The following is an 18,083-nucleotide window of genomic DNA, read 5'->3' as shown; positions in this document are numbered from 1 at the left end:
CATGTAGATGAAGTCATGCAAATAGCGGAATTTTACCCCTGAACAGGGAGATAATCTGATAGTTCCCCTCAAATGGAAAAATGATCGGTCGTAGAATATTATTTTGCTGATCCTCTATATTGCCCCTACTTGCATTGCTTACTTCAGCTCGGTGATATACACTTTAGACCTTAACCTTCTGGAAATCCCAATCCTTTGACCGTTCAAGCAGCTGCTTTTCCACTTCCCAATTTTCATGCTGATGTATTCATTCGATTTCATCCAAATCCATACACAAGTTGGGATTTCCTGGAGCTGGAAGAGTTTAGACACAGCAGGCACCAGATCGGTTATTGCACAGGGATTACATGCACCTGCCGAGCAAAATGTTTTTCAGTTCTATTTGTTTTTTGCAATGTGCACCAGATCAGTTTCTAACCTTTGTCTAAACGAGATTTTTGCGACCTCCGCCCCTCAAAACTGGCTGTTACCCACCTAAGGAGTGTATAATAAACCTCATTGGTTAAGGGTCCAGAGGTCTATGACTTCCAGGTATCTTGCACTAAAATCTCGTAGGGCAGCAAGAACTCAGGCTTTTTTGTGGATGGAAATATAAGAGACCTATGAATCTCAAACTGTGCAGATGGCGAGGAAATCTTGAGAGTAGGCCGGTGATATTACCGTGGGGAGCTGTGAAATCACCACGGATTTGCACAAGCACACGTGGTACTGTGGGCATTAACAATGAAATTAAAATATTACCAATTTGGCTGTTGTAGTCGCCTCTGACACTTGGAAAACATGGCTTCCAAACTCTCCGCCCTCCCGCCCCCCAAATACTCCAGAGCATAAACCTCCAACAAGGTATTTTTAAAGGGAAGTTTGCCATGGTTCTTTTTGGTTTTTTAAATAAGCCCTTTCGGGGCAGTGTAAAAAAAAAAAAGAGCCGTGATTTCGTCGCCACAACTAACCACGTCACCGTCCATCGGCCCATATACCCCCGCGAAGGTCTCTTCCTTTGCAGACTTGATCACCTACCGTCTACAGGCAGCGCGCACTTAGCGTAGGAACAAAATGCCAGTGAATCGTGACATACCAAGATAAAAGTTGAGCGAAGGCAGACTTCAGCAGGAATTACTCCCTGGAACGGAAGGCCAGGCCAACTAGGACTGGAACTTCATGCTACTTGATGTCTCGCCGTCTCCGTAGTGCTCCAGCACAGTCAGTGTGTTAAGACAGAATGATGCTGTGTTTAAAACTGAATAGACGCACTAATTGTGTGTTGAGGCCATGGCTGCATCTGCATGTGCTGGGAGCTGCTCATACCCTTCGGTCCTTTAGTATAGGCGAGCTATTCCGAACACAGTGGAAGTCTGCCAAATTGCTCCTCCCCCGCGCCCCCTATAGCCAGTCTCATCTCCTCTGGTGTTCATCTGATCCCACTGGGAGGTTGAATCGAGATATCTTCTGTTCTGTGGAGGTCACACCAGGTGACTACAAAAAGGCGGCTTGCGATGGTCCAGTTGTCATAGAATCATAGAAGATTAAGGTTGGAAGGGACCTCAGGGCAGGACCAACCCCAACTGAATCAAAGTTATGGACAGTTAAACTCTCTCCGCAGAAACCCTTAAGACCGCAATTAGTTTGTATGAATCAACATGGTTGCAATGACTGGTCAGGGGCACTGGAACAGTTTTTATAGTGGGGGGGGGGGGCGCTGAGAGCCCTTGAACCAAACTGTAAACCCTGGTTATAATGGAAACCACTTCCAGCCAGAGAGAGCGACTGCACTCCAGTTCCAGCGCCTATGTGACTGGGATTAGTACGTTTACAAATCATGTCAGCTCCCTGTGTCTGAAGAATCTGTTTTCTTCTCCCATCCAGACCTCCTCTCGGGCCCTGATTTAATTAGAGCAAGTCTGCTCCCTGGATGGTTATGACGCTTTTGAGACGAGAAGACTAAGAATCAGTCATTTTCAAATAGCACTTTTCATCTTCCAAGCGTGTTGCAAGGATATGGGAAAGCAGGTGCCTGCGAGATGTGGAGATGGCGACTCCATCGATTACCCTCTTCCCCCACCTTCAGCGCTGTCTAGGCACCGTGGGTCTGGAGGTGCTTTCTATCAAACCAGACCTAAAAGTGGATCCCCGGCCACCCGTAAGTCTCTGTTGGAAAACATTCCGTTTGGATAATGACTTACAGCCTGCCGACAGTCCCCTACTGAAAAAAACACCCGACCATCCTCTGCACTTTCTTTTCTGGTGGGGAAAACCAAGCAAATAAAGGAGAGTGGCTTGTGTAGCGTTGCGCTATATCCCACCCCAGAAATGGCTGCATTTCAGCGGTGAGAGGCAGTCCTCACAATGTGTCTGTATAGCCTGTAAAGAACTGTAATGATCTTGTAGATGAGAGGCGCTGTATCCGGCTACGATCGTGTTTGAATAAACTAAATTCCCAGGCAAGAAGCGCAGACTTCCTCTTTCTCCCTTCACATCCAGAGCGTGAGGCACGTCTCCACCCACACGCCGTTAGGTCTCCTGTTTGTCTTCTCCCATACGCAGCCCAGGTTTGCTCCCTCTCCACGCCCCTCCATTCAACCAAAGGCTTCCACCCTCCTCCAGGCTGTAGATAGGCACTATTTCCCCCACACTCTTGCCTTGTCTTTCGGTTAACTTTTATTCCAGACACTTTTTCCTTTCCACTGACAATATCCTTTCCAAACTTCTTCTCTCAAAAGTGGCCGCTCCCAGGAAACACTGTATAGGAATAGGTTGGACTCTGGGTTTTGTTCCACTGGGGGAGGTACTGGAGCCAGCTCCATAAAATGTTGTTGCCTTGTGCAGGGGACATACTTCTCGGCACTATAATCCACTTTAAAAAAAGTAAACCTTAAAAAGCCTTTTAAAAAACTTTTTAATATTAAGTGCTTATAAATGGGGGGGAGCAGGAAAAGCTCTGAAACTCGGGGTATGTTTGCTTTTCACCTTTTTGTGGTTCTTTTTAACCAAATAAATAAGGCTGAACTGATTTATCTTAAGGGCCCAGCAACCTGCCCTCCAACAAAAGGAAAGACAAATATTCTGCAAACTTTTGTGCTTAGCTTCAGAGCAGGTCTATGATAGAGAATATGTCAAAAGAATCTATAAATATATCCCCGAACATGGAAAAGTTTCATGAGAATCTAGACTTTCAGTGGACGCGTTTTATGGGGAACGCCGGACAGGATGTCCCTGCCCAAAGCACTTAGAAATCAGTGGAAAGACTCCTATTGACTTCAATGGACTTCGGATCGGGCTCATGGCAACTAGTTTAAGATGCTGGTTTGCTCCCCTCTTCGCTTTCAAAATGCACTCCAATAATTCCAGGCCAGAATCACGTAATACTTTGGGGGAGAGGAATGTGAAAACCTGTAAGTTAAGAGAGAATTTGACATTTAAAAACTGAACTTTTTACTGTAGTGACAAGTAATTTGGAGTCTCATCTTGCTCCTGTTGAAGTCAAGCGGAAAAATAATTCCCATCAGGATCAGGCCATTCCCCTCCGATATTGGGCCAGTTAGAAAAGGAAGGATAAGGGGCTTATTGGACATGGTGCCAAATAAGAAGGAAGAAACATTTTAAATTTGTTTCAGCGTGTTTTTATTTTATTTTTTTTTAACCACCCTGGACAACAGTAACAAACATTAATAGAATTATTCAAAACCTACTATGCGGATTTATAGTGAAAAAGCTCATATGATTTTATATACAGAATATATACACTCTAATATATGCATAAATATGCATGTGTGTGTATATGAATAAAATGTTTATGGGAGTATTTTAAACACATTCAAATAAGCAAATTTCATCATTTAGCCCCTCAGTTTCACTGACTTCTTCTGATCCGTAAACCCCACTTTCTCATTTTGATCAGTTTTGTCCATATGTAGAAATCCCCGGATGCGGATAGAACATGTCCATAAAAAAATAATGCCTATAACTGGGCTGGAACAGGTACAGGAGAACATGGTAACATAGTAAAGAAAAAACAAGCGGCCACTTATAAACAGATGCGATCACCGGCGGCTCAGCAAATCTCACGCGTTCTCTCTCTGCTGATTTAGCATTAGGCACCAACATTTCGTCCAAGGGCTTGGGGGAGAAGGGTAGAGACCCCTTTTCTCTCTTACGTGCTTCGAGCAGTTTTAATTCAGAGCTTTCCAAATATTCTTGGCTCCAAGATTGTCCGGAAGAACGAAACAATCGCAGCAAATCTAACGTGTCTAAGAACATACGGAGTCCGCCATCGGGGATGTTCCTCGCCCCCGCACACTCGGCGTCTTTGGGAAGCTTCAGAATCCACCTGGGCCGTACCTCTTCTCTGAATGTCCTGTCACCGCAGCATATCGTCTCTTCTTCCGTTAGCAAGCTGCGGGGACCTTCCCCGTCTTCTCGCAGCATGGGCAGAGGAAAACCACTTGAGGCAAAGCCAGGCAGGGTCCGGCACTGCGGCAGCAGCCTGTGTGGCCACCGATTCTCTCCAGCGCAAGCACAGGGCGGACTAGCTGGCTCCTTTCATGTCTGCGGCCCATCAGCAGTGGGGGGCGCAAGAAGACAGCAGTTTGTACAAGGCCATTGCGATGACTGGAAGGCACCGTCAGACTGGAGGGAGGTGGGATGAGACAACTGGAGCTCTGGAAGGAACACGAGTCTGCAGCCTGGGGGGAGCGCCCAGCGCTGGCTATGCGCAATCCTGGCACTGAGCAGAGCAGCCGCCTCTGTTCTCTTTCCCCTTCTAGTTCCAATGAGCCTTGCAAAGACTTTGAATCAGCGATGCTTTGATTTCCTCCCACCCGCCGTCCCTCCGGGGTCCTCTTACATTCTTTGCTGGCGCTGGTTGCGCTGTGCTTTCCCTTTGAGCATCGCCTCTAAACACGAAGACCTGAACGCATGTGTTTCGTCTATAACCCCTGGACCCGAAGACCGTCCCTGCTCCATTCAAAACGAGCTCTGTTGGTGCACACCACAGTAACCGGAGGGAGGAGACTGCATACAGTAGTCAGAAAATATTGATGGCAAAACCTCACGAAGCAGCGCCTGGGTTGGATCAGCAGCTCAAACTCTTAATTTGCTGACCCTTCCATTGTACTTATTCTCTGTGTCCTGTCTACAGCGAATAATAATAGCTGCTTCCGCTGCATGGGAAAAGGTTCGGCTTGTGCTTTGCTTTCCTTGCTGAAAAGCAGTCTGTGCCTTCCTCTTGCTGTATTCACTGGCATGGTATAAAGTACCCGAGCGGCGTAGCTGTGTATTAACCCTCGTGCTCTGACACACATTTTAACACAACAGAACAGCCAATTCAAAGAATGTACTCGAGTCTTTTCCTTTGAAGTAGCTGAGCTGTAATAATAATTTCCTACTTCCAACTGACATTTTTAATGGCAGATTTCCTGAAAATCCACCCTGGAACTCGGTTGTACCGATTCCTCACTGATCCCACACCATTTATTAGTAGGTTGGTTTCAGCTGCTCTGGAGAAGGGCCAGTTCCTCTGTGAGTGGAATAAGGAGGTGGAAAAGCAATGTTTTGCTGAGCACGGTTGACAAACATAAGGAGAGCTTCACTTTATCTGTGCATCTATTTTGCCCCCAGTTTCTTTGCTGAAACTAAGAAAAATATGGAAAAGATCGGTACATGTTAATACTTGGAAGGCCCGGAGATGAAGCACTTGCACGGCCAAAACTCTCTCTGAAATCAGGGAATACAGTGGGTGACAGGCCTGGATATATAAAGAATATATTTAGATGACTTCTGTAAACTGCTTGAAGAGCTCTTATTAAGATTTCGTCATTAATTAATTAATTTAACGAGGTGTAAATTTTCTCAAGTTTTTCTCTTCTCTTGTATCTCCGCACTGTGGACTTCCTTTCTAATAAACAATATTAATTTTAAGCATTTATGAGTCCTAGTAAACATCAGAGACTTAAAAGAATCTTTCCCACTAGCATCTGGGCCGTGTTAACTTACTAAAGAAGCGTTATGGGCAGGTGGGGAAGAAATGCAGTCACATTTAAGATTGAAATTCTGCATCTCTATTGCGTATGATTCAAAGAGTTAGCTCATGTTCGCTATGAATATCTATTGTATGGCATGTTTTGCTCTCTCTCTTTGGCTCCTTTGTCCATCTCACTATTTACAGGCTTAGGAGATGGAGTAAAGAAAATACAGTGCAAATACAACACATTGCCTTATTCTCCATCAATGACCATTTTAAAATCAAGATTGGGTGTTTTTCTATTAAAATATGCTCTAGGAATTATTCTGGGGAAATTCTATGGCCTCTGAGAATCTATAAGTAAATAAATATTGATACCATTGTAATTAAGAAACAGCATGTATAGGGCCAAATACTGCAATCCTCTCTCATTCAAGTCGATGGGATGTTTCCCTGGGTAAGAATTGGGTGTACTGAATGATCTGGCCCTTTATTTATCCACAGATTTGTGTTCTTGAAGCAATTCACATGGCCGTGATACAGATGTGTTCTTTTCATTGGCATCTGTACTTAATGCCAGAGTGCAACAAGCTGATTTAGCCATCCATGCTGAACACAATGTACTCTTGCAGAAGCACATTTTCTGTCATGAGAGTTACCTGGCTACTTGTTGTTGCTCATTGGGGACTCCCTCCAGGATAAAGCCCTTAGTCTTATACTATACCTCTTTAGATACTACAGCATATCATCTCTAGAGATGAGGTTTGGGGCATAAGGATGGAGCTTTTTTCAATTAAGAAGCCACATGTGCACAGAAAATTGTACTATTTTTCTGCTTTTTATAAGCAGTTGCATGGCCTGATTCTCCTGTCCCAGCGTGTCGAATTCTACCCTTTTTCTCTGGCAGCGTTTTATATCCAACTTTGCACAAGTGCAAATGGCTGGACAAGTTGCATAGCTGTGGGGAAATCTACCCCCGCGCGCGCACACACACACCCGCCATGCGCCCAATGGTTATTTTGGGATTAGCAGCTCTGTACCATTAGCCAGTACTGAAAGTTGGCGGTTAGTCATGCTTTAAGAAACCATAAAAGGCACCATACTCTTTCAGAAATGGTATAGCTGTATAGCCTATGTTTGCATTTTCTCCTCATCGATGTGCGTTCTGCAATGGGATGAGATGACAGGAACCGCCTCAAACACCTGTATTCAAAAACAATTAGACGGAAGAAAACCTATGCACCAATGCAGCTGAGATTGTTGTATGAGAATGCAGAAATATGATCATCTTATCGGAATTACTTGGTTTTGGGGACGGTAGCTGGTTCCCTAGGGGCAAAACTGATCTCCTTAAACTTGTGTGCCTGAATTTCCGGTGTGGGTTTTTGTCTTTTTGGGGGGGGGGGGGAGGGCGGCGTGCATAACTGGGAGGGCTGTGAAGAGTAGAAGCGAGAAAGAAGCAGATTAAAAAGGGTCACGTTGCGGAGGGGGCAGTTCTACCCCTTTTTAGATTACACTGATCTTTATTGCATAACTGGAAATTGTCTTCGGGATTCCTTTGAGGATAGGAGGTTTTAAATAACATTTTACGTGGTAAAACCACAGAGGCCCCTTCCCCCCAGGGCTGATGTAACAGGGTGTACATACCCGAGTCATGGGTCCGAGTCTGCTCCTGTTCAAATCAAAGGCTAAATTCCCTTTCACTGAAATAACAGCAGGATTTTGGCTATGACTAGGCCCCCCCAGTGAGGGATGCTTAGCTATCCTGGGCCGGTTTGAAGCATCTGACCCAGACCTATGGCGGAATGACCCCAGCCTGCAGTCCTTACTCAATGACTTAAATAGGAATCTTCACTAGGGCTTATTCACGTGAATAAAGTATAAAAGGATCGAGCCCAAAAGCTAATAGGGGGCTGATTTGGTCCTATTGAAGTCAATGAAAATTTGACATTGATTTCAAAGGGCCAAATTCTGACGCCCTCACTCGTGCTGAGCCATGTCTTGCTCAACAACTAGTCCTCTTCACTTCAATAAAACTATGTGTGGAATATGATACTGCCCAACATGAATATCAGAATCTAACCCAAGAAAAGCAGGATCATGCCTGACAAGAGCCATTAGATAGGTAAAACTAGGTTCAAAAGAACTTCAAATGATGCTGCTACAAACCTAATGCATGTATAGCTTTTTCACAAGAAACACCAACTACACTGTGTGTGTGCCGTGCCAAACGCTTTGTATTCCACCTCCGGAAAGGGGGGGGGGGGGCATTTATTCGCAAAATATGGTGCAGCGTAGACTTTATGTGAATTGTAATGAAAATATGTATGCACATGTGATATGATCAGCACGTAAATTTATGGAAGCTATTTATTTTGTTATGCAATGTCCCCGAACAATGGAATTAATTATATGGACATAAAGGTCTCTCGATCAGTTAATTACATTTGCCACATTTTACCGAACAGAAAAATGCTACTTTGGGCACAAGTCATTTTTAAAAAATAAAACGTGACACTGACTTTAATAAAATTGAACCGTGAAACATATCTGAAACTTCTTTTCCTTCCAAATAAATTCCAGGTAGTGAACCAGTCGTTCTATTTATTCTGCAAGCGGAAAAATTCAAAGAGAAAAGACCAGTTTTAACCTCTGCATGAGAATTTCGTGAAAACAACAGTCATTGTGGAAACTTTGAAACGTAAAGTAAAATAACAAGCACAACACGATAGCTATTTGTTAACCGTATTCTTAAAGATTTCTGTTATTAGTAGGATACTTTCCTAGAAGAATTCTTATTCTGTCCATTTTAATAACTAGGTACTGACACACCATTAAAAATCCTCAAGATACCAGTTTCCATTTGTTTATCTGAGGAATGCAGGTAAGTAAATGCCATACACCACAAGTACTTTCTATAGTGGTTTTACAAAAATACACGGGTACGAGTTTCTGTTAGGTAAATATCATGAGCTGCCACAAAAGCCATTGAAACATACACAAAAGTGGTGTTAGTTTTCCTGTTCGACTTTCTGTACAAGCTGGAAAAGAAAGAGAAAGAAAGCTAGGAAGCAATATTTGCCTAATCAGAAGTCTAGCTCGTGGTATCTGTCCCTGTAATGAATTAGCTTCACACGATAAATACCTTCAAACCAGTTAGAATCATAGAATCCTAGGACTGGAAGGGACCCCGCGAGCTCATCTAGTCCAGTCCCTTGCACTTATGTGTCCTATTTTTTCCATCTTTTTTAACATAAACAGATACTAAAGTTTTATGTATTTAAATGACTCAAGAAATGATGTTTTAACGGTTGAAGCCTGTATACTTTACTCACTCAAGTAAGCAAAGGGCCCGATCGAGTTCCCTTTGAAGTCAATGGCAGAACTCCCACTGAGTTTAATGGAAGCGAGAGCGGGCCCTACCTCACTGTAGCGTTGCTCGAGCAAACAGATTAGAAATCTTCAGTTGCCTTGTGAAGTGTCAGGGAAGCATTGCTTCCGGTCTCCAACAGGTACAAATAAGGAACAAAGGAATGTGTCCTACATATAGATGTTCGGATTAGGTTTTTGCTTGCTAAGCGAACACAGAAAATACATATGCCCATATATACTTGTTATGATCTTTATCCCTATTCCCACTTCTGGTATTTGTTCTTATTGTTTCTCCTTGTCTTTACACCCTCAGAGTTAAAGAATAATACTTCTCTCTCCTTCTCTCCAAAGCTTTCACCTCTAACAAAGTCATAAAAATAGCCTTAATAAAACAGTGATAATTACACCATTATTATTACCACCACCCATTCACATTTTAAAAATAGGCTTTCTGCTTTTGTAATTCACATGAGTGAGGTATATGTTTCTTCGGTTACTACTAATTCAGAGATGTGTTTTTCAGGCAATGTTGTTTAAAAAGAAGATAAGGGGAAGGATAATTTGGAGAAATCCAAAAATCATAATAGATTCGGGTGACAATAAAAATGGGACAATATCATTAAAGTCATTTTGACACCTTATTGACTGGCGAATGAAAAATAATATCTAGTGATACATGGTAAGTGGATTAATGAAACATACTTTCCAAAACAGATTATTTTGAAGGGAATCTTCTGTTTTATAAATGTATCATTAGCAGGAATGTACAAGTTTTTCATTGCTATTTACAGGTCTTATTCATGGGCATACAAGAATCCTGTCCATTTCGTTTGCTTTTTAGAACTGGTAAACTTTGGGTTGACATATTACCCTCTGAATGCCATCCCTTTGGTCTCTCTCTTGGGCCATATATCAGCAAGGAAAGCTGTAAACGTGATGGAATAAATCGATCTTAAAAGTTTTGCGCAGCATCATGACTGTGACCATCTGTAGGAGGGAGATTTAAGAATAAAACATGAGGGTGCAAATGTGTCTTTGGAACACGCAGCAAAATCGTGGGAGATATACTTTCCAAATTGCTTGAAAATGTATCTCAAATGAGGGAGTCTCCCTCCAAATGAGTCTTGACAGATGTGTGGTGAACACTAGACAGACGACAGCAAGCCGGGTCTTGCATTCCTTGCGCCCTCACGCCTTCCCTTCTTTTCAGGGGGAGGTGTGGGTTTGCAAAGAAGTGAGAACGGAACAGGTGGGAGTTCATGTCAGAGAACTGTTATACCATACAATTGTTGACGTAAAAGGGATTCTCCGTTGTGACACTCCAACCAGGGTTTTGAAAACTAAAGACAACCCTTTAAGGCCCTACCCTGCTCCCATTTAAATCAATGGCAAAGCTTCCTTTGACTTCAACAGAGACCGATGCAGACCCTTTATCCTTTTGCATTGACTGTGAGCAAGTAAGGATATTTTGATGCTATGTGTGTCCGGCTCCAGCGTTGGTTTGATCAGCGTTTGAGCTTCCGCGATGTTCAGACATCATGAAGGCAACGGCGCACACTATGGACAAATGCTCTAAACCAATGGATGGGAAGGATGGGGTTTCTGGGGCGGTGGAAGGTGGGAGAGGGGTACTCGGAAGGGGAGCCAGCTAAAGACAAGTCATCTAATATTATGTATCTATAAGGGGCGGCCAACAGCCTTCATTCAAATCATTTTACGACTTGGACCCAGTAAACTGCTATACAGAGCAGTCCCAATCTAGAAGCCTCTCAGAAGTATTATTTTGCCAGTAGTAATTTTCTTCACGCGATCTGGAAGCATTCCCTAAAGTACCAACAAGCTAAAGACAGCGGTCCATTGAGCAGCTCGTGATTCCAGGGGCTCCTCATCCATCCCTTCCCGTCAGAATCTGAGCTGAGCTGTTCGCCGACAGCACTGACTAGTTCAGCTGCCTAATTATTGCACTTTGTTCAGGATACTTCCCACTAACGCTGCGTCTTACCGTCCAGGCTCCCCAGCTTTCCCCCTGCGACAGTAACTTGCATTCAATTGCATAGAAGAAGACAAAGTGGAGTTTTGTCCGTCTCATCGTTTGGCGTGTGGTGGGTTTTTCTCTCTGTTTTTTTCCCTCGCTAATTCCCCATTGGTTGCTTTGTATCAGCTAAGGGACTAGATATTCATAAACTTCCGTCTCAAACTCTGTTGAACTGGAGTGCAGATCCCCAGCTGGGAATCCCCGCCCCTCACTCTCCAGATGGTACCCCTCTGCAAACAGTTACAAATGATAACATTAAAGAAAATCAACCGCTCTGATATTGGGGGTCACACGGCTGGAGTTTCCGGAGAAGAAAGTATCTTACTTCCCACTGGTGCACAATCTTGCGATGTGATTTCTCTTGCGGCATGAGGAGGGCCGCAGGGCTAGAGGCTGTGTAAACTTGGAAGCAAGATAACAGAAAACTAATTTAATGTTCAGTTTTCATAATTTCAGGAGGTTATCAAAACCGCATGTGCTGTGCGCGCACTCACCTAGAGACATATCTGATGCATTTAGTAAATTATGATAGTATTTACGAACACGGAGGGTGGTTTTGTCACAGTCTCCTCATCAAAATATTTGATTTGCCACAAAGTTGTATGTTTAACCCTATAACTGGAACAGATGTTTAACCTATATACTGATAACATTGTAAATCCTGGTTTCTTTTCCCTATCATCATCATGGACCTTTTTCACATGGCTGTACATAAAATATAAAATGCTTCTTTCCATATGTGTTTCATATTCTCCTACCAAAACAAGGTCACCTCAGATATGCCAGTAAATTCCCTACCAGATTGGAAACGTAATTGGTTGTACGTTTTCTGTAACATGACTAGCCAATAGCACTTTGAAAATACAGGACAACCTAGTTACAACCGATGGTGAAAATTACTTTACACTCCATGTGGAAGTAAATATTTTTTTAAATATATTTTTAAAATAAGTTGCTTCCTTTGCTCATTGTAAATATCAAAATACACTTAAGAGACTCCATATGCTACTGCTTGTATATAGATACACTGTCTTTATACAGTTCTTTATTTCGACCAGTACTGTATAAATGATGGCCCCTGCATTTTATATTTTACAACATCTGCTATTTTGCACGAGGAGTGGATTTGATAACTTCTATTTTGTTGAGCCTACTCTCGTCTTGGCAAACATTTTGGGGGCAGTTTTTTCCTCTTGAGAAAAATATTTGTATGCAAAATATTTTATTATAAATGGGAAATCTCCCAAAAGCAGAAAAATCATCTTTAAAATTGAAACCGTGGAAGAAGAAATAAGCAGATTCAAAGGATAAATGCTAAACAGAAGACCTCTAGGACATCTACAATTACCAAAAACCGCATCAATAATATTATTTGAAGTTTAAACTGCCGTCAGTACATTAGCCCCAATTCTGGCATTTAAAACATCAGCTGGGTAACAAAGCAAACAACAAAGAATACAGAATACGCTGTCAAAGGAAAAATATTGAAAGGGAACAAGTGACCGAGGCTATTTATACATTAAAATGTTAATAAAACGTTTCCTTATCCTCGATTTCGTAAAGGATTCTTAAAACCTCCTATGTGCGGTTATAAGCAAGCTGGTTGCAAGCAATAAATGAAGAGGCTTGAGTACGTATCTTCACACTTCTAAAATGCAGCTACGGATCTTCTCATGAGTTTTAGATCAAGGTTCTGGTTTAAAAAAAAAATCAAAAGGTTACTTAATTATCAAGGCTTCCCCCTGAGGAACTCTTTCCGCATGTTACAGTCCCTTTGCAGTTGAATTCCATATGCATCTTTTTCACACTTCCCTCTGCATCCCAAGGTCTTACACCTGGCGCATCACCATTAGCCATTAGCTCCGGCTCTTCCTTTCATCTTTACCGTGGCAGACGTTTCTATTTATCCACCAGCCATCAATGTGTGGCGTCACCAGTGGTACTGTAATGACGATTGCACCATTAAGGATGACAGCTTAGAAAGAAGAGGGCAATGGTGATCCCTCCCAGAGCCAGCACTGCACAGTGTAGCGTTCGCATCACAAGGTCACCCTATCTCACCGCTTGCTCCTCTGCTGCGGGTTGCACGAGATTGGGGCGGGAGCGGGGGGGGGGGGACTTGGGATTTTTTTTTTTTTTTTTTTTTTTAAGAATACCACCATGGAAACCAGAAAGGATATGGTGATGTTTCTGGAAGGAGGTCAACTTGGCACTCTAGTTGGCAAGAGAGTATCTAATTTGTCAGAAGCAGTGGGAAGCCCAGTTCAAGAACCACAGGAAAAGATGATGCATCGGAGTTGCCTGAGCCCCAGATCTGGCCCCTTGTCGTCCCGGGAAAGGGGAGGAGGAGAAGGGGAGGTGGAAGTGCTGCCAGGGACAGGGACGGTCCCGGAGAGTCGCTCGGCGGCAGCAGCTCTGCTCTCGGCCGGACAGCAGCTCGCCTCGGGACCCCTTCCTAGCAAGGGGCAACAGAGCAGCTCGGACACCGAGTCGGATTTCTATGAGGAAATCGAGGTGAGCTGCACCCCGGACTGCGCCACGGGAAACGCCGAGTACCAGCCCAGCAAAGGTACCCACCGCTTCCCATTGCTTCCCCCTTCCGTTCCCCGGACTCGGGCGCCGGCCAAGCCGGGGGACGAGCGTTCTTGCGCGTGGGATCTCTGGTGCCAGGCGGCAGTTTGGTTAGGAAAGGCAAGGAGTGGTGATGCTTTGGTGCCCGAATTCGTTTCCCTTCTTATGCCTCTGCCACAGAGTTCCTCGGCCCAGTGGGGTTTGCAGATGCAGCGATTACACTCTCGCGCACACACACACACACACACACACACACAGCGGCGCAGATCTCTCCAAAGAGCGCTCGTGAGTTGACCGCGCGCCTGAAATCGCATCCTCCTTTCCACAAATCGTTGCCGTTGCAGGTTTTCCTGCAGCAAGACTTTATTCTAACATTACCCCGTCTGCGAGCCTTTCCCCTGTATGCTGCATGCTGGAGGGAGTCCCTCTTTCCGTTCCCTTCCCACCCCCCAATGTTTGTGTGCGTTTTCCAAGGACTGAGCGCAACCTTTCCAAGATCAAACGATTCGTGTCACTGCGGGCAGAGAGCTGGTTGTGGTTTGCAGGGTGAAATGCGCCTGGATGAGCACGGAAGCAGCCATAAAGACCGTAAAATCGCTGCAGACTCCCGGCTGCCAAAGGTGCAGCAGTAGGGCCTGTTTGCACGTTGGCTAAAGGTCCAAATTACCTTGTCACTTCCATGTCTCGGTGGCGCCAGCTCGGAAATGGTCCCAGTGATTTAATTGCCTTTGGTCTCAGGCACAATGAGACCTGGTTGCATTTGAAAGCAAACGCAGCGTTCAGGCCTTTTTCTTCTGCCACCCCCCCCCTCCTCCTTCCACCCCACAAGAAAAAAAAACCACCTCCTTTTCTTTTCGGTCACTAAAAGTTGGGAGACTGGGCACAGAAAAGGTCACGTCCCCCTTCAATTTGCCCAGGAGCTTTATTTAAATTGAACATAATGGGCTACTGACTCTGAGGGAAGCGTCCCCCAAATTCTCCACCCTCACCCCACTCTTCCCCCCCTTCCCCCCCCCAGCCGCAGAAAGCTAGATCTTTAAGTGCCTGCTGCTATGTCTCTGCCCAGATCATTTCCATCCGTAGGTTTGTTGTTGGGGATGCTGGCTCTGTGGCCACTGCACTGTCTGGTGCCGATGACTGGGTGGGAACTGACACAAAAAAAGAAAACACGCAGCGGTCCATAGCTTGATATTTAACCTGGGATCGCTGCTCCTACCGCAAGCGATGTGGAAAGGAAGCATCGCAACCCGTCAGAGATCCTGGTGGGATCCGTGGCGGGGGCGGGAGGAGGTCACCGTACCTCACTTCCAGAGAGGAAACACCGAGTAAATCCCCCACTCCCTACCCCCTCTGCGCCCAGGCAGCTGCGGGTCAGAGCCCCCAGCATCGCCAGGGCTGCGCCTGTGAAGGGAGGATGCTGTGGATGCTGTCCCGTGGTTGCGGGGAGTGGGGAGGGGAACGGGGAGCCGCGGACAGCGGGGACAGGGGATCGATGGGGAGGCGGGCGGGGACGATCTGCCTGCCTGTGTATCACGCGCTCGTGTCTCTGCTCTCGGCTCCACTCTGCAGGGCCGTGCTCGGAGGCTTTGGCCGGCAGCCCCAGCAGCGGGGGGGAGCCCCCCAAGGGCAGCGGAGGCAGCGGCGGCTCCCAGGGCTCGCTAGCCTGCAGCGCCAGCGATCAGATGCGCCGCTACCGCACAGCCTTCACCCGCGAGCAGATAGCCCGGCTGGAGAAAGAGTTCTACCGGGAGAACTACGTGTCCAGGCCCAGAAGATGTGAACTGGCAGCTGCTTTAAATCTGCCAGAAACTACCATCAAGGTACACGCCGTTCGGACATGTTTTCAATTAGCACAATATAAATCTGAACGGCCAGGCTTCCTCGCAAAGCGCTGGGAAGCGTTTTCCGCAGAACAAATATTTTCGGGCTGCGCCCTCCTTTCTGCACAAAGGCAGGGGGCTGGGCAGATTTGAATGAAAGTTAGCCAGGATCAGGCAACCGAGGTCTCTGACAAGCCGGCCTCCGAGCGTTTTTAATCGTCCTTTCACCTGATTTAAGAATTCGTTCCCTTTAAACTCCGGAAACCTCAAACAATAAGCATTTAAAATAAATATTTGTCACGTGAAATAAAACACAAACTGAAGAGCAAATGCCCAGGTGGAGTTCACAAGATGCTGTGAAGGATGCAGGGTTTCTAGGCAAGAGATAACACTTGTTTGGAGTACATGTAAGAACACAGAAAGTCCAAGTAGGAGAGCAATTCTGAACTAAGAAAGAAAAAAAGGCTGCCACTTCGGATCTCCCTCGAGATTTATAGCAACTTTTACCTGGACAAATTGTAGTTTTGACTTGATGACAGCTCATTACTTGAACGATATATTTTTATTTTGCCAGTTCCTCCTATATAGTAAAAACAGTTTATTAGCTACCGTTCGCCACCCAACCAACATTCACACACAGGATTTGCACTGTGGAAAATGAATGTACAGATCAGGGTCTCGTGTGTGTGTGTGTGTGTGTGTGTCTAGCAGTCTGAAGCGAGGCCAGATGGAGCAAAGGTTGTGTCCAAATGCATCATCTGGCATGGCAGTTCAGGCAGCCCGTGTGCAGGTTTTAAGAGCTTTCTCTCTTTCTGTGTCTCTCCCAGGTGTGGTTCCAGAACCGCAGGATGAAGGACAAGAGACAGCGTCTGGCTATGACCTGGCCTCACCCGGCCGATCCAGCTTTTTACACGTACATGATGAGTCATGCAGCAGCAACTGGCAACCTTCCCTACCCCTTCCCCTCCCACCTGCCCCTTCCTTACTACTCCCACATGGGCATTGGAGCCGCATCGGCCTCTGCTGCCACCCCTTTCAGCACCCCGCTGAGACCACTGGACACCTTTAGGGTCCTCTCTCATCCTTACCCTAGACCCGAACTGCTCTGTGCGTTCAGACACCCTTCTCTGTACCCTGCCCCAGCTCACGGACTCAGTAGTGCAGCAGGCAACCCTTGCTCGTGCTTGGCTTGCCATAGCAGCCAGCCCAATGGACTGGCACAGAGACCTTCAGGATCAGACTTCACCTGTTCAGCCACTACCAGGACGGACTCTTTTCTCACTTTCACACCCTCTGTGCTGAGCAAAGCAACCTCAGTGGCCATGGACCAGCGGGAAGAAGTACCTTTAACAAGATAAATCTTCCTTCTCAGGTTTATAATGAGGGGCTCACATACGGTTAAAGTACTTACACCCAATGTTTATTTAATCCTGTTCTCTCTCCTATAAGTGGACACCTATGGAAAAAAAGAGACTAAAAATAGCTCAGTCTTTGAAGGATTTACATTCCAAGATAAAACACGAAGAAGAAGAAAACCCACTAGTGATGAATGCGCATAAGGAGGAATTTAGGCTTCTGAGCTACGAAGGCAAACACTGATTCACACTACTTTCTACAATATACCATAGAAATGAGCTGAGACTTTCTTTTCTATAGCCAGATAACCGATCCAGGGGCAGAACTTCTACAAATCCACAGCAAAACCTTCACGCCCAATCAGACAGGACTGAAAAGCAAAATCTGAAATACTTGAAAGAAAACGTGTTGTTAACAAAATGTCCTGTGTGCATAATAAAAAGTAAAGATTTCTGCGTCACCAAATTGTTCAGCAACCAAGGAAAAGGGTTTCTAGGTGGCAACCCAACAGTATTATCCAGTTATTTCTAGAAACAAGAAAAATGTTTTGGCTATAAAGAACAGAGACATACTGTACATTACTTTCGTGGTTTAAGTGCATTCTTTATCTCTCTCCCTGTCTCAGTAATATAAACCCTTCGGGTTTTTTTTAGCAGAAATCCAATATTTCGTCTCCTCCTTCCTCCCAACTTTTATTTTTAAGAAACAGACTTAAACTGGCAGAAAAAAGAAAAAAAAAGATCCTGTCAGATTGTGGGTCAGAGCTATTTGTCCTTTAAATAACAATGTCCTATTATCTGTTGCTGAAATGTGCACACACTGACGAAATTAGCAAGTGATGTATATGTAAGGAGGCTCTTTGAATGTCGAATGGATAATATTCTCTGAACAGAGACCCTGTGCCAAACGTTAACAAGCCGCCAAGGGAAGAGATTAGGTGACAGGGAGCTGAACTCCTTCAGACAATCACTAG

General features: G+C 45.0%; 1 protein-coding gene across 2 annotated transcripts; it reads left to right on the top strand.

Moving 5' to 3' along the window:
• Nucleotides 1-13,523: 13,523 nt before the first annotated feature.
• Nucleotides 13,524-17,112, top strand: EVX1 (even-skipped homeobox 1). 2 transcript variants are annotated; one of them, XM_067561644.1, is made up of 3 exons: nucleotides 13,524-13,924; nucleotides 15,493-15,754; nucleotides 16,582-17,112. In XM_067561644.1, the coding sequence occupies exons 1-3, from the start codon at nucleotides 13,524-13,526 to the stop codon at nucleotides 17,110-17,112; spliced, it is 1,194 nt and encodes a 397-aa protein (XP_067417745.1). The 2 variants fall into 2 exon arrangements, with proteins under 2 accessions (XP_067417745.1, XP_067417746.1); XM_067561645.1 differs by having other exon boundaries at nucleotides 13,524-13,932; nucleotides 15,504-15,754.
• Nucleotides 17,113-18,083: the final 971 nt, after the last annotated feature.

The sequence above is a fragment of the Emydura macquarii genome, unplaced genomic scaffold, assembly GCF_026122565.2.
Source record: "Emydura macquarii macquarii isolate MOO-44397 ecotype Brisbane River unplaced genomic scaffold, CSIRO-AGI_Emac_v2 contig_2422, whole genome shotgun sequence".
NCBI lineage: Eukaryota > Metazoa > Chordata > Testudines > Chelidae > Emydura > Emydura macquarii.
The sequence above is the reverse complement of the archived record's forward strand: the minus strand, read 5'-3'. Positions and strand labels throughout refer to the sequence as shown.